The 22,548-nt window shown below is 40.3% G+C and overlaps 2 protein-coding genes across 4 annotated transcripts in view; one reads left to right on the top strand and one right to left on the bottom strand.

Moving 5' to 3' along the window:
- Window positions 1-6,302, bottom strand: part of USP42 (ubiquitin specific peptidase 42) — a 45,203-nt gene extending 38,901 nt beyond the window's left edge. Inside the window, exons 1-2 of the mRNA XM_074313929.1 lie at window positions 6,126-6,302; window positions 824-906 (exon numbers count right to left, since the gene is read on the bottom strand). The gene's annotated coding sequence lies outside the window, so the exon portion shown is untranslated. The remainder of the gene's footprint in view (window positions 1-823; window positions 907-6,125) is intronic.
- Window positions 6,303-11,899: 5,597 nt separating this feature from the next.
- Window positions 11,900-22,548, top strand: part of EIF2AK1 (eukaryotic translation initiation factor 2 alpha kinase 1) — a 28,398-nt gene continuing 17,749 nt past the window's right edge. For 2 of the 3 annotated variants that reach the window (XM_019716470.2, XM_019716469.2), the window contains exons 1-6: window positions 12,119-12,387; window positions 17,220-17,378; window positions 19,814-19,947; window positions 21,060-21,097; window positions 21,744-21,843; window positions 22,369-22,449. In XM_019716470.2, coding sequence (XP_019572029.1) covers window positions 12,270-12,387; window positions 17,220-17,378; window positions 19,814-19,947; window positions 21,060-21,097; window positions 21,744-21,843; window positions 22,369-22,449 — 630 coding nt within the window. In that variant the 5' untranslated portion in view covers window positions 12,119-12,269. Of the gene's footprint in view, window positions 12,388-17,219; window positions 17,379-19,813; window positions 19,948-21,059; window positions 21,098-21,743; window positions 21,844-22,368; window positions 22,450-22,548 lie in introns of all 3 variants that reach the window. The other variant, XM_074313934.1, reaches the window with a different exon arrangement.

The following is a 22,548-nucleotide window of genomic DNA, read 5'->3' as shown; positions in this document are numbered from 1 at the left end:
AGAACCCTCACATTGGTTCCTTGACTTGCAGAGAATGAGCTATTGCAGTAGAGAAAGCCATGTGGAAACTCCAACACTGCCTTCTCTGGCCAAGAGAGTAACACTTGGGGGGGATGACTGAGACTAGGGCCACGCTGTGCAGGATGCAGGGCTCGTGGTCTCCATCATGTGCTCATTTAATTCACCAGCCTGACCCCTGCAAAAACAGGCTGGACCATGGAAGATGACAGTGAACTATTGTAAACTTAACTAGCAAGGACTCATCCAGCATCAGCTTAATCCCACCACTCCCCACTCCATTCCTCGGCGTTCCTCTGTCCCTACAACAGCATGAAGTAGTACCTAGACTCTCTTAGCTACTCCTTGCTCTGAGCCCCTCTGCGCAAACATAAACCAAGCCCTTTACCTCTATAGGTTTTACTCATAATCTAATTTTACTCATTCTATATAAGTATAGAATGAAGAAGAAATCATATAAACACCAAAATATAGATTAGTCACAAAGCATACCGTGTTTCCCTGAAAATAAGATCTAGCTGGACCATCAGCTCTAATGCGTCTTTTGGAGCAAAAATTAATATAAGACCCGGTATTATATTGTATTGTATTGTATTGTATTGTATTATATTATATTATGAAGACCCAGTCTTATATTAAAATAAGACCCGGTCTTATATTAATTTTTGTTCCAAAAGATGCATTAGAGCTGATGGTCCGGCTAGGTCTTATTTTTGGGGAAACACAGAATTTAAAAGAAGTACCTACCATTTTTAGGCATAAAAAGAAAGAAGAGGAAAGGATGGAGAAAAAAAAGAGTACTTACCTTTCACTATTAAGACTGCTCAGGTGACGCCATCAATAGACTTGACCGTGCAGGACGGGCTGAGATGCAGTCATCACAGAGCGCTGTTTGGAGACAGATGGACTAGGTGTAAATTCAGCTCCAGCTTTTATTTATTAGTTAAGTTCTTTTGGTCTTGTTTTGGGCTCTCATCAAATGAAAGGTCTGTCTCATCAAATGAAAGGTCTGTCAAAGCCAACTTGATCTGAATGGATAACGAACACCCGTTCCCACCAACCCAACATAAGATATTAAAACCTGAATGTTTTCAAGGAAAGATATATTTGATTTTCTGAGGACCACTGTCTCCTATGAAGGAAATCTGAGGCCATGGGCCACCAAATAGTTTATTTTTAAGTGACAGAGACCAAGTCACTCCTTTACGTATTGCAAAAATATTAGTTTAGAACCTAGAATGACCCATGCATTGGCGATACTGTATGTACTTTCCAGAGACCATTTTGTTTGCAATGCAGAGTTATGCCTAATTAGTTAACACACATCATGATAACGCACATTCCAAATGAGGAAGGTAAAGCTTAGGAGGCCGTGGGTAGGTGGCTTTCACCCTGAAGTACATGCCATTCAGGAAAATTTTTACGAAGGTGGTGACACTTGAAATGCGTTTTTGATAATTAAGTGGAATTTTTTTTCAGGCAAATAAGGGATAAGAAAAGGATGCCAAGATTTCAGGAGTAAATGCCATTGGGAAGTAAAAAACAAGTCTTCCCCATTCTTAGAACTCCGTTGCCCCTGGAACTGTGCAAAAATGAAGACAGATAATACAGTTGATAACAAGGAGAAGGTTCAACATGTAGTTTTATTTAGATGACTTGGGGTTTCAAAGGAGAAATTCAGAGAAGTACAGATCTAACTGGCTGGTTGAGCCTGTAAGGAAAAATATCACTTCCTAGATGTAAATAACAGAAACTCCTTACCTGTCCAGTTCATGAACAAGAATACATGCTAGCCTGAACAATGATTAAACATGGTCTTGAAAATTCCCCCCCACCCATATCATCAAAACAAGATTTTTCTATCAGAATCGAGACAAAGTTATCTTCATTTGCATATTATACATCTATTTGTAAAAAAGAGAAAATACATGAGACCCACTTAAGAGTTTTCAGGAAAGTGGCTGATTAAAAGATAAACATAAAAATATCAACTGAATGGAAATTTACTTAATGCCACTGAACTACACACTTGAAAATGGTTGAAATGATAAATCTTGTATATATTTTACCACAATAAAAAAGTCAATTGAAATCCATGTATTAGCAATATCTCATTAGAAAAATGATTTAAAAAATAATCTTAATTACAAGAGCTAAAACAAAGTACTGAGGAATAAATAATAAACTTGAAAAATGTACAGGGTCTAAAACTCATGGCCAGGAGGTCTAAAAAAAGATTCTCTGAATGATGAGTTATACTTCAATTTGTAAAGATTTTAAGGGAAAGTAACTGATCCCAAAGAGATTCTTTCCAGAACTTAATGAAATGTCTATAGTATTAAGATTAAAATAAGTTTACAAATGCAAAGCAGTTAGTCCTGAAAGGACTCCTGTGACACTTACTAAAATGTTTTGAATGTTCATCTGGGCACTAAAACCATTTGTTAATGCACTCAGCACTTAGCTGCATATAGCTCCCTTCTCTTGGAACAGTTCACGTTTTGTTCAGGATATATCCACCTAGCATCTTTCAGAGTTTTGATAAGTTTGGTTCTGACAGTTTTTGCCAGGATTTTCAGTGTTTCTGGGAAAAGACCATCCCTAGAGTTCCCTACTCTACCATTTTTGCAGACATCATCCTTAAGAGTTGTTTTTTAATGCCAATTTTTTGGAGGGGACATAATATATATGTGATTCTACACACGGAAAATGTGAGAAATATGGTCATTGGTGGTCTTCAGAGGGTTCAAACAACACTAAATGGCCCGTCTCTTGGTTATTCAGATACGCCGTTTTCCCCACTTCCTCGGAAAAATGGTGAAAACTATATATATATATCAAGGTGACTTTGCATTGTTTTGTTATTCATACAGATGTTGAAATTGAGAGTGATAATTTCAATTGAGGAGTAGGGTGGATAAAACAGAGTTGGAGACTACAGCCTTCTTATGTACATAAGGAATGACACAGAAGTCAGAAGACAAAAGCAGAGAAAATGGCAGTGATGTTTAAGGGCATAAGGTTTCAAATGAGGAATGAGAAAGAGTTGTGAAAACATATTTACTAAGAAGCAAAGATTTATTTGGCTGGCTGATCATACAAAGAAAGATATAATATCTTAAATTTAAAATGATTTATACCTATTCAGGAAAAAACCTGTAAGGTGTGTTATTACCATAATGATTAAATATGGTTCTTGTTTTTTGGACCAATGTAAGAAAAAAACAAGAATAAAAATAAGATGAGAGACTCAATATCATCAATAGAAACCAAATTAAATATAAAAGTTTGGCTGATTAAAAAAGATACATATGTAAAGTCAACTGATCTTCATTTATTAACAATAACAACTTAGGAAATGTTATAAGCAGCAACTCACATCACAGTAGCTGAAACAAAATAGCAAATAAATAACAAAATGAAATAACTTGTAGGACTTAAAGGGAAGAACATGATCAAACGTAACCAAGGGAGACTTGCCAAATGAGGAGCTTTAGCTCAATATTGAACAGGCATCATGTGTCCCCAAATTAGATTGTAACTGTGATGAAATTGATTCCAAAGGGACACTTTCTGGAACATAATAAATTGCTTATAGGGTAAATATACGCCTTTTAATTAAGTTACAAGTGCAATGTAATGAATCCCAAGAGAGTTCCTTCTGGAAATCAGTAAAAATGTAAATGCTCTCCAAGCAATAAATACATGAAGTTATGATTACAGCTGTACACTCTGGACATCTCCCCCGCTCCAATAGTTCACTCTTTCATTCATTTATCAATTTTTCATTGAGTGTCCACCCAGCATAAGAGAGTGTGCATAATACAGAGAAAAATGATGAGTAAGAGACACATAAACAGTGCTGTACTAGTGGGATTTCTACCACGTTCGTACGCGCAACAGTTTGGGGGAAGGAAGAGGACTTGACTTCAAAAAAGTAATGTCTACAATAAAGTGGGCTAAATACTATACGGGGGGTGAACACAAGTGCTATGAGTCGCAGAGCGGGAGGCACTAACACAGTGGAGTGAAAGGGTAACCGTGAGGGGAGTGTTCTGGTTGAATTGTGTCCCTCCAAAAAGATATGTCAGCATCCTAACCCCCATTATCTGAGAATATGACCTTATTTGGACACAGGGTCTTTATAGAGGTAATCAAGTTAAAATGAGGCCCTGTAAGTGGGCATTAATCTGGTGACGGATGTCCTTATAAAAAGGGGAAATTTGGACACACCCACACACACAGAACACGATGTGAAGATGAAGGCTGAGGTTGGGGTGATGCTTCCACAAACCACAGAACCCCAAAGATTGCCAAAAAAACACCAGAAGCTAGGAGAGAAGCATGGAGCAGATTCTTCCTCTCAACCCTCAGAAGGAACCAAGCCTGCTGACACCTTGATCTTGGACTTCCAGCCTCCAGAACTGTGAGAAAATTCATTTCTGCTGTTTAAGTTGCCCCGTTTGGGGTACTTTTATTTTTTTGCTGCAACTCTAGGAAACTAAGAAAGGGAGGGAGGTAGTATGTTATATATAAATGCAACAAGTCACATTTCTTTACAGACCCAAGGGAGAAGTAACAGGAAGTCACGTGAAGGCTGGGGCAGGGGAGCATTCTGGGCAGAAGGCACCAGATCTGCATAAATTAATCTTTTTTATTTTCTGTATTTTATGATGTTTTGACATCTTAAAAAGCTTGCCAGCCAAGAGGGACTGTCCTTCCCTGGGCTAGCCAAGTCTTAGGGACGCAAAGATCTTCATTGAGCAATGTAAACCAAGAGATCCAAGTCTCCAGACCCAGCCACCCTCTCCTCATCTAACTCTTTGCCCTAAATCATCCCAGGGCCAGGTGCCAGACAACTAGACAGGGCCCTAGAGCCCATAGCCCGCTGGAATTATTCTGACTCGCCAAACCTGAGTTGCTTACGCTGCCATGCCTTCTCTTTCCCGTGGAAACCCCAGCACAGGCTTTCCCCTCACTCCTGTCTTTTTCCATCTCACCAAATCCACTGGTGCTTTCCCTGTGGCCCTACATGGAATGTGGTGACCCCTTCTCTGGGACCTGTGCGCATAATAAACTTCTTCCTTCCAAGGCTGGTTCTCATTCCCTCCTGTGGCCCCACCAACTTGACCAGACCAGTCCCAACATTTACATTCTTAGAACACTGCAGATTGCAAGGAGAGGAGCCGAGGGGAGAACTGCAGAGAAGGGAAGCATAATGTCTGGCTCACCTCCATGAGTGATGAAGATACAAAGTTACACACTATCAGAAGTCTTCTGGCAAAATACTAACAAGGACTAAAAGTTACTGAAAGATTCAACAGACCAAGTATCTCTTGTGTGTGATGAATCTACCTTAACTCCCTGACAGCCTGCAACCAGCTTGAGAGTGCGGTACCATTAATAATCCCATTTTACAGTGAGGAAAATGAGGCAGAAGGTTAAGTACTATATTACCCATCAATTAAAAAAACGACGCTTGCCAGAGATCCCAAAATATTTGCTACTGGTTCCTAACGTCTCTTCCCATAGCTTTGTATAAATGGGTTGAGAGACACCATGAAACAAACTGGAAAAGAAAACGGGGCGGAGGGAGGGGGGTGCACCTGCTTTAAGGTGGAGAGTTCTCAAAGAGAAACTAGCAAAAATAGCTAGTTGCTGAACAGCATGTAAAATAGCGTACTGGAAGACAATAAACACACAAACCCCAAATAATAATAAGAGTATGTTATCTTCTGTGGGGATATGTATATATAAATATGCAAATATGCTTACTGGGGTTTGTCTGTATTTATACGTATAAATATAACGGTATGTATATATAATGATATATAAGTATATGCATGTTGATATATTTACATGTATGTATACACGAATATACTTATATGTATATACACAACTATATATATACTTACATATGTATATATACTTATATATGTGCACACACATGTCCCCACGGAAAATACATATTGTTACTTGGAGCTTGTATTTTTATTGTCTTACGGCATGGTATTCTACGCATTGATCCACAGCTTGCTTATATTATGTATAACACAGTTGTGTGTTAACATGAAAATCAGGAGGACACTGAACAGGTAAACGCTTACTTCTGGGGAGGGGAAAAAGACCGCGACTGCGTGTAACGGTCAGCGGGAGCTTAGGCCTTCTCGAGGACAACCGGGAGAGGCGCGCGTGACCACCGGCCGGGGCCCACCGGGTGTGGCGCGCCCGTCGCTCCGCCGCCCCGACGGCCGCAGCCCGAGGAGCAGCGCACCAGGACGCCTGCGCAGGGGGTGCGTCGGCGCAGGCTCAGTCCACCCTTCTAACCCGAAGGGGGAAGGGTCGCAGCCTGCGGCAGGGCCCGCCCCCGCCTGCGGCGCGCGAGGCCGGGGCGGGACTTCCGCTTCCCAAGGCGCTACTTCCGAGTTTGGTGGCGATCCCTGCGGGAGCCAACTGCTGCGGCCCTGGACTGGCAGGTGAGCTGGGCTGCGTCCCGAGCGCGGCCGGCGATGCTGGGGGGCAGCTCCGGGAGCGCGAGGCAGAGGGCGGCGGGGCGCGGGTTGTGCCTGCGTCCCCTGTCGCCGACTCTCCCGGCTGAGGGCTCGGACCCCAGGCGTGATGGAGAGGGGCCGGCTTGGATAGCTGGGCAGTGGGAACTACGTGTGGACCAAGAGCAGAGCGTGTGTGTGTCCAACTCACCTCAGCAAACCGTTGAAAAGAAAAGCCACAAGCGTCAGAAAATCCTCTCGCCTTAAAGCTGGAGTATAAGGGATGACAGGAAGACACTCCCACGGGGCTCAGAGTTCCTCTGGTTGGAAAGATGACGCTCAGCGCACGGCAGCGAGAATCAAGCCTCCCAGGAGCCAAGACCAAAGGATCAGAGCTAATCAAAGAAAGTAATTGTGTTGGGTAACAGTTACAAAGAGCCGGCCATAAATGTGTCAATTCATTTAAATCACAGCCAGTAGTGGCAGAATTCCCTGTGAATATTACGGGGAATAGTAGTTTTTTTTGTAATATTGACAAATTGGAGACACCTAATTTTGGTTCAGCTGGGAGAATGGCTAAATTAACTGGAATATCCAGTTACTGAATACTATGTTATACTAACATGGAAAGTTCCCCAGGATGTATTTTCGAGTGGAGAACAGAATGCAAATTGCAGAACAATAGTATTTAGTCATTCTTTGATGCAAAAACAAACCCTCAAAACAATGCCCTTTTATTGTGTCTATGTAAATGAATGAAAAGAACTGGAATGTCCACTAAACTGATAACAGTGAATAGGGGAGGGAGGGGGGACATAGGTATCGTGGGAATTATGGTAAAATAGGACTTTATCCTTATTCATGAAGACTTTTTTTTGGTGTGGTCAGAAAAATATGTATACACTTTACATAGTAAAATTTATATATGTATATATTCTTTATATAATATAAAAATTAATTTTAAAATTTGAGTAAACATTACATTTTTATCCTTTGAACACTCTCTCTGATATAAATGACATTTGAATAATTAGAGAAAATCCACTATTAAGGGCTGAAAACTTGAGGGTTGTAAGAATATGAGCATAAAAATGAAGCATTCTCAGGGAATCCCAAAAGAGAACATTAAAAGTCATTTTAAACAGTGCAGTATCTCATTGTTTAGCCTCAGGAGCTTAAAAAAAAAGAAATCAGTGTTACCCTAAAACTGCTGTAGGTCTGCATTACAAGCTCATACTGGATAGAAACTCAAAGGCATTAAATAATATTAAGTACTTTTAAAAATATGCCTCCTGATATTTCAGTTAAAATATTTTATACCATAACTTAAGAAAATGGTAGTTATTACTTGTAAAGTTACTCACCTTACTTGGGAAAGTAAAAAGGAAAGCAGAAATAGATAGGCTCACCTGAGAAGTACCTGTATATCTGGGACTTCTCGTCATATGGTCGACAAGACCCTATGAGTGAGGGTTCTAATCCTGATGACATCACAACTGTTGCTTGGTAGCCAGTCAGATCAACAGAATTTTCACAAGACCTTGGCTTAGGCCATCTTCATCCTGATAAGATGCTGAAATCTAGTTTAACATATGTATTAATTATTGCTGTGTAACTAATTACCCCAAACAAGCATTTATTTTCTCCCACAGTTTCTGAGGGTCAGGAACCTGAGGACAGTGTAGTTTGATGGTTCTGGCTCAGTCTTTCTTGAGGTTGTAGTCACGAAGTTGTCCTGGGCTGCAGTCGTTTCAAGATTCTACTGGGGATGAAGAATCTGTTCCAAACAGACTTCCTTGTTGTCGGCCGGCCTCATTTTCTCATCACATAGGTCTTGCTATGAGGCTGCCCACAACATGGCAGCTTGTTGCCCCTAGAGGGAAAGAGCAAGATGGAAGCCAGTGTCTTTTAAACTAATCTTGGAATTTCCATACTATTACGTCTCCGTATACTGATGATCATACAAACCAACATTAAGTTAGTACAGTGTGAAAGGGAACTGGAAAAGGATGTGAAGATTAGGAAACGGAGATCATTGGGGGCCATCTTAAAGGCTAGCAACCTTGGTGTGGTACCATTTCCCAAACTCTCACACTGATAATTACTAGATAGCTACAGGGTGGCTAGAACTGCAGTAGAAATGAAGGAATTAGAGACACTGTAGAATTAGCGACAGACTGATTGGATCCCAGTGCTACACTTGTATAGTTTCCTTAACATCAGATGAAAAAGTACTCAGGGAAGATGAGAAAATGTATACAACCACAGTTTTACACAGCATACTACACATAGTATTAGTTACCTTATATAATATTCTTAAACATCCATGTATTAATCCATCCAATTAATATTGAGACAGTATTTTTTTCTTTTAATTTTTATTTATTTTAAGTGTGTTTTTCCAGGACCCATCAGCTCCAAGTCAAGTAGTTGTTTCACTCTAGTTGTGGAGGGTGCAGCTCACAGTGGCCCATGTGAGGATAAAACCGGTAACCTTGTTAAGAGCACCGCGCTCTAACCAACTGAGCTAACCAGCCTCCCTGAGACAGTATCTTTTAACTCCCCATTAAATAGATGAGAAATTTCATCCTCTTCCAATCTCATTACTTCCAAACGTGTGGCTATACCATTAATTTTATCCAATTAAGGTTTATAGCACCTACCTTCTGTTGAGTAACCATAATTAAGTATTCATGTAACATGATGATTAATAAAGGCAGCTAATGAGGGCATCCTCTGGTGTTACTGATGTCTGCCCCCTAATTGAGAGAGCTGACTTTAAAGTCCATGGGATATTGATGGGAAGGCTGAACATTAGGGGGCTTGGGGATGGGGGAGGTAGAGGCGAGTCTGGTTAGGCATTTGTGCATACACACATACACAGACACACACAGATGCAGACGTACAGATGTACACAGACACACACCTGTACTGCCAAAAAGAGGACTACTCTGGGATGCCAGCTCCCACTTTGAGAGCCCCACCCCTGCCATGAAGAAATTTCCATCTCTTTAGAGAGTTTGTCTTTGCTTTACCTTGAAGGAAAAGCTGTAAACTTGTTAAGAGGATTGAATAAGCTAATATTCATAAAAGCACTTGCAACAGTGAGGGAGTAGGGCTGAGACAGTGTTTACCGAACATTAGCTGCTATTATTACTATAAAGCCCTTTGCAACTTATGCTTCTCACTGTTGTTTTCAATGTCCATGATAAGACATGTGGATCTAGTTGATTCATTCTGTTCTATAATATTTGTTTGTGTATATAATACATTTATTTATTTCCCTAGTGAATGGGTATTAGGTCATTTCCAAATTTGTTATAACAATGTTGCAAGAAATACACATATCTGTGGGTATATAGGGATGTCCAAAGGAAACCTACAGGGGGGCTAATTACTGGATCTTGGGTACACAGCATTCGACTTTACTCAATATCACTAAATAGCTCTTTAGCACTGTATGATAGTTCCTATTTCTCCATGTCCTTACCAATATGAAAAACTTTAATTTTGATAATTATGCATGATAGTTTGAAATGTTTCATTGTTCAATTTGCATTTACCTGTAACTAGTGAAATTGGTGCATCTTTTTCTATGTTTATTGGCCATTTGGGTTTCCTTTACAGTTAACTGTATGTTTAATATACATGTTTATGTGCTGTATCATGTTTCTATTTTTAAAATTGATTTGTAAGCCGCCTAGATATACATGTATTCTGGATATGGAATAAAGGTTGACTGTCACGTTTTAGGCTTGTAAAAGCGGGTGGATTGTGTGCCATTTAAATGGATGAAGAGCGGTAGTGGAAAACAGGTTTTAGTAGGAATACCAAGAGTTTATGCTTTCAGACAAATTTGAGATGCTTTTGAGTCATTCAAGAGAAGACGTCTGCGCCACAGAGATACATTTGGGAGTTGTCAGCTTATAGATGGTATGTAAAGTGATAGCAATGCATATGGTTATCTCCTGAGAGAATTTGGAATGACATGACAAGAGCCCTACATACCGTAACTATACATTTGGAGGAGGATCCAGAAAGGGATAATGAGATGGAGGACCAGTAAAATAGAGAAAGACTAGAATTGTGTAATATCATGGAAGCCAAGAGAAAAAAACTGCTCCTTTTTTTTTGTTCTTCATTTTTTGTAATGGCTGCATAAGATTTCATTGCATGGATGTACCCTAACTGCTCTTTTATTTGTAATTTGGATTTATTTCAGTGCTTTTCTGTTACAAGCTACACTTCGATGAACATTCTTATAGATTCATCTTTTTTCACCACTGATTATTTCCTTTGGATTATACTCCTATATGTCGGTCAAAGAGTATGCTTATTTAAAAGCTTTTACTATAAGTTGCACATCATTTTCTAGAAAGCTTGCCTTTGTTTATATTCTAACCAGAAGGTTTACTTTTGTTCCCCACTCTAGTGGTGGTGGAAAAGTGGTGAGAACTGCATATTGCATACCAATATTTTTAATGGTTGCAAAGTGTGCCATTGTGTGGTTGTTCATAATTAATTTTGCCAATTCTAGTGTCTTCTTGTTTTTGTATTATAAATAGTATTGCAATAAATACTTTAAAGCTACAGCTTTTTGCTCATTCTTAACCCGTTGCTTAGAATACATTTCTGGAAGTGGAAACAATGAGTCAAAAGTATTTATATTTTTAAAGCTGTGGGTACATATAGATAAATCACCCTCCAGAAAGGCTCTGCTCTTCCTGTCAGCAGGGCATGGAAAGGGACATCCCTAATCTTTGGGAGTTATTTGGAGAACAACACCCTTTACTGCTTCTATCAGGCTAAATGCATCCAATATGACTTTATATGGAAACAGTGCGCAAATAAAATGCTTACACCATTTTAAATACCATTTTTTATATGTTGCACGTCAGATATTGAGGCCCCAAATCGGAAAGGCTTGTATTCCAGCTATATTAACTGATCTCTGAACTAAGAATCATTTCCAGTCTCATTGTGTTGGCGACCAGGTCATTAGCCACATCTCCATGGCAAAGGGGGAGGAGTTTTGAAGCTAAGGGCTTCAAAAGTTAATCCACTGTGGCCGTGGGGTTACTTAAAAGGCTGTTTCAGGTTTGAAATAATTTCAGTTGAAAGTTCAGTCTCAAAACCAGAGGAATTTCTGTTGGGTTAGATTCATTTTGGAATCTAGTTGGCATTTCCCGTTTTGTGCGGTTTGACGGTTGACCAAAACAGGTTCAGTTCTTGTTGACACGCGTCTTGGTTTTTATTTTTTTATTTTTTTTGAAAAACAAATGACAAATAGTCACTGTTGTGTCCTCAAAATGTAAACGTTTGTGTTAAAAAAAAATCTCTGCAGACACGTGATTCCAATACTTGCACCCGAGTCCTGCCGTGAGATGTGAGCGCTCTGATTCGCCTGCGGGTACTTAGGTCTAAAGAACAGCGAGAAGAGGTGCCCGGGAGCGCAAGCAGGGGTCCACTCGTGCATGGTGGGCACCCAGTCCCACCAGCCCGCCGGGCGCCGCCTGAGAACCAGCCCAGCAGGGCGCCTGCGCCAGGGGTGCGTCCCTGCGGGACCAATCCATCATCCTTCCCTCCTGGAAGGGGCGGAGCCTGCAGCATGGCCCGCCCCCTGCAGCGGCTCGCGAGAGTCCGGGTCAAGACTTCCGTTTCGCCAGGGGCTACTTCCGGATTCGGTGGCGTTCGCTGCTGGAGCTGAGCGAGGTGGTCCCTCGCTGGTGGGCGTGCTGGGCTGCGTCCCGTGCGCGGTCCACGATGCTGGGGGGCAGCTCCGAAGCCCGCGAGCGCGAGGCGGAAGGCGACGGAGCCTGGGCCCTGCCTGCGCCGCCTGCCATCGACTTTCCGGCGGAAGGCTCGGACCCCAAGTATGATGGTAAGGGACCCGGAATGCTGCGGCGTCCCGCCCCTTTCCCCGTCCACTTTAATTGTCGGTGGGCTGGGCAGCAGCGAGATTCGCTCCAGGATCTGGGGAGATTTGGCTGGATTTTGGCTTGAGCTGGGGCTCAGCGGTGCAGTGCCGGGGGCGGCGGGCGTGTCGTTCGGGTAAGGTAAACATTGCAACGAGTCTCTGCAACCCGCTGGTTTGTTTAGATTTCTGTTTCTTGGTTTTTGTCTCTGCGGACTCAGGGCTTCGGACTTGCTGAAGACTTCCCTCAGGCCACTTGTCCGTTCTCAAGCCCTGTGGTTTTGTCAGGCGAGGTGCATGAACTTTGTAAACTACTAGAGAGGGACGTTGCAGACCGTACGCGCTGACTTTGGGTTGAGTTTTGATTTGTAGCTTCTCTTGTCTCGCTTCACCGGTAGGGTAGCTAAAGACCTCCCATACATAGTGAGGCAGTATGGAAATCATCCTCCTCGGTTTTAAAAAGAAATGCCCAGGTTTTCTTGAGGCTTTTGTTTACTGGGAGATTAGGGCCTAAGTGTGTCACGTTCTTAAATCACATAAAGTGAGAGAGACTTAAAATATTGACTAACCAATTTCAAGTATCCAGTATTTTAATGAAAGTGCAGTGGGTTCTTTAATTACAACCAGTTGTTATGGCAGTTTTAAAAATTGTGCTATCAAGACTGAAAACATTGATTCAGGGAGGTTTTTACTATTGGGTAGTTTGAATAAGGTGATTACAGAGAATACATATTCAGTTGAAGCCTGAAGTAACTGTTACCACGTGGAATGGATTTAAAGGTGGAAGCTGAGTTGCAAAGGTTTTAATTCCTTAAATTCTTAGATCTTCATCCTTAATACTACTTATAATTTTTGACCCTAAAGGGAGACAGAAGCAGACTGGTGGTAATTTAAGTAGGCCATTAGCAGGGGACAGTTGTAAGATAACTATTTTTTAATGGACAAACTGATTTTTTCCATACGTAAGGTAGTATGTTACAGCAGCTTCATAATACATAAAGTGTTATGTCATGGGAAAAGCCCCAGCTATAGACACGTAAGTCTGTCTTTTCTGTAACATTGTGATAAGGTTTTCTGCAAATTGAAGATTGTTCTTGAAGGGAGTGATCTTAGATTAGCTTCTAAAAATTTCCTTCTGGGTTTCTGATAATACTGTTGTGTTTACATATTACCTTTTCTTCCAAAGAGGCTCAGCACGTCCAAACATAATTTATGTTTTTATGTGAAAAGGAAAGCCTTTGAAAAAGGTAGTTTTATTTGTAGTAGACGTGAAAACAACAGTTAAATAGTTTCTCAAAGGTCTTCTGTGTGATGGGAGGAGGTCGCTGTGCCGGTTAATGGTGTAAACCTAAGTGTAACTCTGAAACCGGTGCTCTGCAGGAGTTTATTGTGTAGGGCTTCTTCTAGAGCTGGCATGAGCCTTTGATCAGTGACTGTATGTTTTCCCCCGTGGAACAGCATGCATTAGAAGGAGGCCAACGGTAAGCCCATTGTCAGACTCATTCATTTTTCTTCTTTCATCTGACACGAGTTTTCCCAAATTTTCCCTTGGATTAACCCTCCAGGTTCCTCATTCATTTAATAATGGACCATTTGGGTTATACTTTCCTGAGGAGACTGAGTTTGGTGATCCCTTTCCGGTTTGTCTGCTCCCCTCCTACTTGGCAGAAGTCTAGAACTCTAATTCACCTAGGATATAGATCTTACTTCTTATCATTTTTTGTAAGAGGACTTGACTTCATCTTTCCTTTTAGCCACTTTCCTCTTCTACTCTTGACCAGAACTGTGAGATGGGAAGCTTTCAGCTTCAGACTTCATTTCCTTTCAGTTTTCTTCCTTCTTGCATGAGTCCACTGGTCTTAAAGTTCTCATTTTCTTGGTTTATTAGGTTCTTTCTACTCCACGGACCAGCCATTCTCTTTTGTTTTTTTTTATTAAATAGTAGAATTTTCTCATTGTAGAACATAGGAAAGTATAAAGAACTAGAAAACCCTCCTAACCGTAATCTCACCATTGTTAACAATTCAGTGTATATTTTTAAAAGTTCACATTACAGACTATGTTGAAAATATAGAAAAGCCTGAAGAAGATTTAAAAACCATAATCTCATTACCTAGAGATTACTGTTTACATTTTGGTGTAGCTGGAGACAACATATTTGATGAATTTTGTGTTAAAAACTATTTGTCAAAGAAAGGTATCATGACTAGATTAAAGATTTGTTTCGATTTTTGTCCAAATAAGATAGAAATTTAGAGAAGTCATTCACAAAAATTTAAAGGAGTCAAGGAAAAAGAAGGGAAAGTCACCTTTGCACCCCAGGGGCTAACTCAGTGCTAACAATTTGGTGTATTCATTTGCAACTATTTATTCAGAGCTGCTGTATGCCAGCTAGAGGCCTATGGATCAAAAAGGCAGACTACACAATGGCATGTCCACTGTAATTTCATTCCTTTTACAAATTCTGTCGATGTATCATTGAAAAGAGAGGGCAAATGTTTTGTCTGTGTAGTTCTTTCCATTCTTTTTGTGTGTATAGATTTATATAGCTGTAAAATAAATAGACTTTAAAATTGTGATCGTAGTAGTATGGTAAACATTTGATGTTCTGCTCTCTAAATGTGACATTAGCATTTTCTTGCGATAAATTAGCCTTTAAAATATTACTTTAAGACTATCGCATTCTGTACTATCATTTCTGTAGTCTTTGCTCAATTGTTGGAAAATAGGTTTGCTTTTTCTTTTTTTTTTTTAACCATTAGAAATAATAATGGGTTTGATGTCTGTATACATAAATCTTTGTTAATATCTGATTATTTCTTTAGAACAGATCCACAGAGTAGAATTTGTTGGGTGAAAGAAAGATGCTATTAAAAAAAAGGTCTTGATACATCTTGCTAACATGATGACCAGAAAGGGTGTTTTGGTTTGTTTGAAACTATCTCGCCTGCCTTTCATTCGTGTTCCTGATTGATAGCCAGCCTCTTTGACTTGATAGTGAACTATTTATGATGCTTTCTGTACACAGTCGTTTTGAACAGCTGCGTAGTATCTTGTCACTCGTATGTGTATGTAACTTAACGCTGTTTCAATACTCTAAACAGTGTTATGCTGAACATCTTGTACATATTTGGCTGTTGTGCTTTGCTTAGTTACTTCCTTGGTATGTATTTCCAAAAGTACAGGTGCCGGGTCAAAGATTTGCACATTTTAAATTCTAGGATGTATTGCCAAAGGTTCCAAACACTTGTATCCTATTGTGTTCGAAAATGTCTTTTTTCTATGCCCATAACAACACCAGGTATTCCAGGTTGTCAGTAGTTAGCAATCTGATGGCAAACTCTGTACTGTAGTTATTTTAATGTGTATGTCATTAGTTACTAGTTATGTTGAAGCTCTTTGAATCTTAATTGTGCTTTATTTTTTAATAGTTTGTAAGTTCTATAAATTTTATTACCTTTTCTTGTCGTGTATAGTACAGATATATGTACTATATCTGAATTTGTAATTCTTATTTTAACTTTAAGAATGTCTTTACATAGAGAAGTTTTTACATGGCCACATTTTTTATCCTTTTTCTTTCCCATATTCCGACAGTAAGTATTTATTTAAAATGAGTAGCACATCTACAAACGTGCAGGTCTTTTTTTGTCCACCTGAAGGTCACAGAGGAAATTGGTGAATGAAGCCTGGATTTGAAAACTTGGGTTTTCCAGGACCTTTAGTCGTTCGTAGAGGAGAGTGGAATAGAATATTTGAAATGGGATGATTTTAGCAGGTGTAGGGTCTATGGTCCCTGTGTCATTTCCACTTGAGTTGGGTCAACAGCTATTGAGCATTTGAGTTGTCTCATCTTTCCTCTGACACCCCCTTTTTACTCATTTCCACTCATTAACACCTCCGTCCTCCCATTCCTAGTGTTTTACATCCTGGCCAGTCCATTTTTTCTTCATCTCTCTGGGACCTTTTTCTTTCCATGTTTTTGTTACATACTTCCTTTACTAGCTTATCCTAACGTCTCCTGTTCACTGTTGTATGCCTCCTTCTAGGCTCCCCATTACATGTTTCCAGAACAGTTTCCTCAAACATTTTTCCTTCATTGTGTTTTTGGCCTGTTCAATAATGTATTACTAAAACAATAAGTAAGAACTTATGACCTTCAGTTGTAAGTGCCAACTTGTCTGTCTGGTTGATCTTGTGTGGTGAAAAGAGGACAGTGGGCGTGGCTTGAGAGTCGGTCTGATCTGCCTGCTTCCAAAAGTTCCTTACCCTGTGAGGAGATCAGTGTCCTCATCTGTAAAATGGGAATGGTAACACTTACCGTTTACTGTCCTGTGAAGATTAAATGAGATCGTGCATAAAAACGCCTGGTACATAGAGGCTCATGCTCAAAACGAAGTTTCTGTCCTTCCTCTGTTTCCCTTCCCCTCTGCTCAGCTTGGTTCCTTATGCCTGGGCCTGGGCTGTCCTCTCAATGGCAGGAAGCCACCCTGTTCCTGCTTGTTTGCTTGAACCTTTATTTGTTCATGTATTTATTTCTGCCTTTGCGTACATTGTTACTACCAAAACTCTCTCCCTCCCCCCAATGGCCTCTTTCTGTTAGTCTTCCAACTTCGGGAATTCAAGTCAAAACTCAGTTCCAGAAAGTCTGTCTTGACTAACCCCACACAGTTTAACTGCTGCTTTGTTTCTTACTTCTGTAAGTTAAAATACTTTGTTCCGTTAATTAGAATGTGCTGTTTTGTCATTATGAGATATGTTGACTATTTATGAAATTTTTTTCCCTTTTTAATTTTTAGAATCTGATGTCCCAGCAGAGCTACAGGTGTTAAAAGGACCCCAACAGCAGCCGACATTCCCTTTTGCCGTTGCAAACCAGCTGTTGCTTGTTTCTTTGCTGGAACACTTGAGCCATGTGCATGAACCAAACCCACTTCGTTCAAGACAGGTGTTCAAATGTTAGTAAGAATGAACTAATCTTGCTTTATAAAACTTGTACAAACACTGTTATTTAGTGCTGCGGGTCTGAGAAGCTGCAGGTATATAAAAATGTGATGTTAAGTGTCAATGGTTTATATTTCTTAAATTCATTTCATGTTTTCCTCTTGGTAATTCCTTATGAATATAATCACTGGGGGGCCCAAAAGAGTAATAACCATTAAATTGTGCATATTTATATGGATAAGAGCTGGTTCTTTTGTATCTGTAACAATAATTCATGTAATTTGTGAAGATCTGTTATGGTTTAGTCGGTGAGCAGGTGAATGAAAAACCACAGCCATTCCCTCTGAACCAGTTCTTGACCTGAGCACCGAACAGCAGCCTTTTGGGGTGTTGACTAGACGCTGTTTCCCTCTGCACACTCCCTGTACCACATGTGCGGGGTTGTTTTTCCTGCCCCGACCAGTTCTTGGATACTAGCTGGGTGTCCTACGGTTTGGAGTCAGTGTCAAATCCCATGGTCAAGGGCTCCGTCACACAAGACTGCCCTTATTTCAGGTGCCTTTGTGAGTAGTGTGTCCCCAGGGTCCTCAGGTTACCCATACTTGTGTCTGATTTGGATCTAAATTGATGTCCACTACCCCCCCTTCCCTCAGGTTTGACAATTGGCTATAATAGCTCACAGAACTCAGAGGACACTTACTTATGCTTACAGGTTTATTATGTAATAAAGGGTGTGATAACGGACGCAGATAAACAGCCCGATGAGGTACATGCGGTGAGGTCTGATAGGGTCCAGAGTGCAGCAGCTTCTGTCCCCGTGGAGTTGGGGTGCACCACCCTCCTGGCGTGTGGATGTGTTTCCCAGAAGCTCTTCGAACCCTGTATTAGGGATTTTTATGGAGGCTTTATCATGTTGGCACCATCATGAGATGAACTCAATCTCCAGCCGTCTCCCATCCCCAGAGAATGGGGGGTGGAGCTGAAAGTTTTAAGCTTCTAATCGTGGCTTGGTCTTTCTGGTGACTGGTCCCCATCTTGAAGCTTTCTAGGGGGCCTCAGCCACCTCATTAGCCTGCAGAAAGACACTCTTCACTCTGGAGATTCCAAGGGTCTTAGGAGCTCTTGTGTCACAAACTGGGTCAGAGACCAAATATTAAAAGAAAACATGCTCCAAGCAACCCTAGCACTTAGGAGCTGGGTGCCAGGAACCAGAGACAAAGACCAAATACTTTCCTTCTTATGCCACAGTTGTTGAAAATTTCTATTTTGGTTCCTGCCAGAATTCCTTGTATGAGAAATGTGAGCACAGAAGTAAGCAGAGTTATATACTACGGTGTTTCTCGTTCAGTTCATTGACCGAGACCAGTGTGGCTTCTTTAATAGCTCCAATCAGATTCTAAGGATGTTTTCTACCTAAAACGTCTTTCCAAGTCTTGTTTGGTGTTAGAAATCCTCAAACTTATAGATTCCCTTATGTGGTCTTTGAATGTAATGCTTTTATTTAAAGGCAGATGATCATTTTCATAAGCTTGATGGGGCATGAAAAATGGTGAACATTATTTGTACGGTGTACACTGCTTTTGCTGAATAAGTGGCGGGGAGGTGGGTTGTACAAAAAAAGAATGTTCTGTAGGTTCCAAAGCATTGGTAGCTGGGGGTCATTGTATTGGACTCACCGTAGAGAAAAGCAGGTTAGAATGATTTTAATATAGTGACCTTGCTCCTAGTTAAAGCAAATCCTGCTGATTTAAGATTTTTTTGAATGACTGAGTTTTTAAACAAAGTCTATTTAAATAAATGTTTTTGTGTGATTCAGTTGGTGGATAATCTAAATGCGGAGTTTTCCATGTAGGAAGATGTCCTATATGGATCTATATTGCTTGAATGAGTAAAAGCCAATACTTCTATAGAAACTTCTTTTCCTGAGGAGCCCGCTGTCATGACTTAAGACTTCACTTTCCCCCTAGTATTTGGTCTGTACACACATCGCATGTATGCCTTTTCAATGCTGGTTAAAGATACTCCATAATAGAAAACAATTACTACTCACTTTGTTGTCAGTTCTAGTCATTCGTTTCCACTCCTGCCTTTTTTGTTGTCTCAGTGCCTGCCAGCGAAGTACAATGTGCTTGAATGTGAGAGCATTACTCTGTTTACACTTTTTCTTGCCTTTTTAATGGATGGAGCTTAGTACTTAACTGACTGACCAGGCATGGTGAGAAAAAGACTGGTCAGTATCAGAGAAGTAATTACAGGCGTGTTCCTGATCAGGGACTGGACCAGTGGTTGCTTTGCTAGTAGAGGGTCAGTCCCCAAGTTGTAATGTGTGTATAAATGTAACTTGTTTCCTTATAGAGGCTGTTATTACTCTTTGTTCTCTGTGTACTCTTTAAAAAAATAGCCATCTTATTGATGGCCTTTCCAATAGTTTTCCGTATTCTTTTTCTAGTACTTTGTCAGACCTTTATCAAAATGGGGCTGCTGTCTTCTTTCACCTGTAGCGATGAGTTCAGCTCATTGAGACTGCATCACAACAGAGCCATTACTCATTTAATGAGGTCAGCGAAAGAGAGAGTTTGGCAGGTAAGCACTAAAATGCATACTTTGTGACAAAAACATTTTGATTTCAAGAGGACTTTTTTAAAGCGTTACGAAATCCTGATTATAATACGGGTCTATAAAAACGTTAACTTTAATTTGTTTATTCGACAAATATTTATTGAATGATTACTGTGTGTTAGGCTCTCCTGTAGGTGCTGCAGTTCAAGCAGTAAACAAAATAGAATCCCTGCCCTCATGGAGCTTCTGTTCTGGTGAGGGGACAGTAAACAACAGAAAAATAAAACTGTAAAAAGAAACGGGCTGTTAGATGGTGACAAGTGGTAAGGCGAGACAGAAAGCAGTCAGGGGCTTAGAAAATTTGTGAATGTTACGTAGGGTTGCCAGGAAGGTCCTCAGTGAGACTGTTGTTGGAATCAGGAGCTGGAGTTGAGACAGGGGCCATGCAGATACCTGGAGGGAAAAGTGCTCCAGGCCCAGTCACAGTAGTGCCCCAGGGAGCCGTGTGCTTGGCCGAGGGAAGCTGAAAGGCAGCCTTCTGGCTGGAGGAAGCAAGGGGGTGGGTGGGAGAGATGGGGCAAGAGGGCAGCAAGAAGGTTGGATGGAACTGGTGCTTGTGACCACTTACATGTCTTTGGTTTTCACACCGAGTAAAATGGGAAGCATGGCAGGATTTTGAGCAGAGGAGTGATGGAATCTGACTTAAATCTTAATGGGATCACAGCAGCTGCTGTGTTGAGATTAGGCCGAGAGAGGCCAAGGGCACAAGCAGAGAGACAGGTGCATCATACAGGCGAGAGGAGATGACGGTGGCTTGGGATGGGTGGTAGCAGTGGAGATGTGAGAAATGGTCAGTTTTGAAGGTAAAATCACATTATTTGCTGATGGAGCTTCTTGGTAGCTTCTCAGCTTTGTCAGTGCACAGCAAGAATATAACTTTTACTAGTTATTTTTGATTAAGAGGGAAGTATTTTCAATATATAGGTAATACTCTTAGGTAATATTGGAAAAGCCATTGAATCTTTTAAAAAATATATTGTTTAAGCATTTTGGACTATTAATGTGACATTGAATTTTGATAGATTCCTTACTCCATGAAATTTTTGAAATGCTTTTAAAAATCACTTTGATTTTAGGATCCTTGTGAGGATAATTCTCATATCCAGAAGATCAGGTATGTAATAAATACTTTTGTGATTATGTAAGATTAAACCATCCAAAAAGAAATCAGGATTAAGAATCCTGAATTAATCAGAAATTAGTTTGGGTTAAAAAATAATGTAGATAGGCTTGTTTATGGAAATTGCAAACTTTGTTCTCAGCAATTAATTAGTGCTCCAAGATTTGCTTTACTTCTCATTTCCCACCTTTTTGATCCCCGGTTCCCCCCAGTCTCTGTGGGTTCCATAAGCTCCACCCCTAATTCAGAGTACTGATGTCCAATCTATTGGGAAAACCACTGAATTTTGGCTAGATTTAGGAAATGCTAGTTTGAAATCTGTAACTGGTCTGGATCATTAAGGAATTTAAGTAACTTTATTACTGACCTCTGCTAATCAACTTCTGCCTGTTAGTCATCGAATACTAATCACTAATAAAATACTTAAAATTAGATGAATGATCTCCCTGCTACCTTTATTCCACTCTCGATTTGCGTAGCAAATGTTTTTTTGATCGAGAATGAAACATTTCAATTTTGCTCATCCTTTTCTAAATTATCACAATTTAGTGATAAATGAGGCAGTAGTACAGTGAACGTGAACTACCCTAGAACGTTCTGATGCTCGCATGTTTTAATATTGACTGTATTTAACTTTTAGATCAAGGGAAGTAACCTTTGAAGCACAAACTTCACGTTACTTAAATGAGTTTGAAGAGCTTGCCATCTTAGGAAAAGGTGGATATGGACGAGTTTACAAGGTTGTTTTCTACATATTCTCCTTGACCTGTTACTCTAAACAAATGTATTTTAAGAAGTTATTTTTGTTATTGTTATTTAAAGAGCTCAAAGGAAAATTCCTTTGTCATGTATGTTTACTTTTCATTAAGATTTGTCATCTATGGGGAAGTTGGCAGGTTTTATTTTTTTCCTAACCATGTTGGAGGTTTAGGTGGATTCTGGAAACTGAGGTTTTATTGTATATTTATTAAGAATATATTACTGAAAAAAGTGGTGCCCTTGTGATGTGGCCCAGACAGAGCCCTTTGACTACCATGCGCATTCTCAGACCTGCAGCTCCTTGGAGCTGGACTCGAATTGCATTTTGAAAAGATTGTGGTCTGCCTGCCCACTGCCAGCTTCCCTGAACATAGTAGACAGGATGCAGGTCTTTAGCTGAATTTTATCTCTGGCTAGTTTGGATGATCTAAGCTCAGGTTAAAAGAACTTTCTTTCCTCAGTTGCAATTTAATGGCACAATATGCTTTGTCTCTTCTACTTTTTAGGTCAGGAATAAATTAGATGGTCAGTATTATGCAATTAAAAAAATCCTGATTAAGGGTGCAACTAAGACAGATTGCATGAAGGTATGATTTTCAAAATTTATTTATTTTGAACAATCGAGTATTTAGTAGTTTTTTTCCCTGTTTGTGTGTGAGAGTGTGTGTGTGTGTGTGTGTGTGTGT

The sequence above is a fragment of the Rhinolophus sinicus genome, linkage group LG10 (genome assembly GCF_036562045.2).
Source record: "Rhinolophus sinicus isolate RSC01 linkage group LG10, ASM3656204v1, whole genome shotgun sequence".
Lineage (NCBI taxonomy): Eukaryota > Metazoa > Chordata > Mammalia > Chiroptera > Rhinolophidae > Rhinolophus > Rhinolophus sinicus.
Note: the sequence above shows the minus strand (reverse complement) of the source record. Positions and strands in the feature narration are given on the sequence as shown.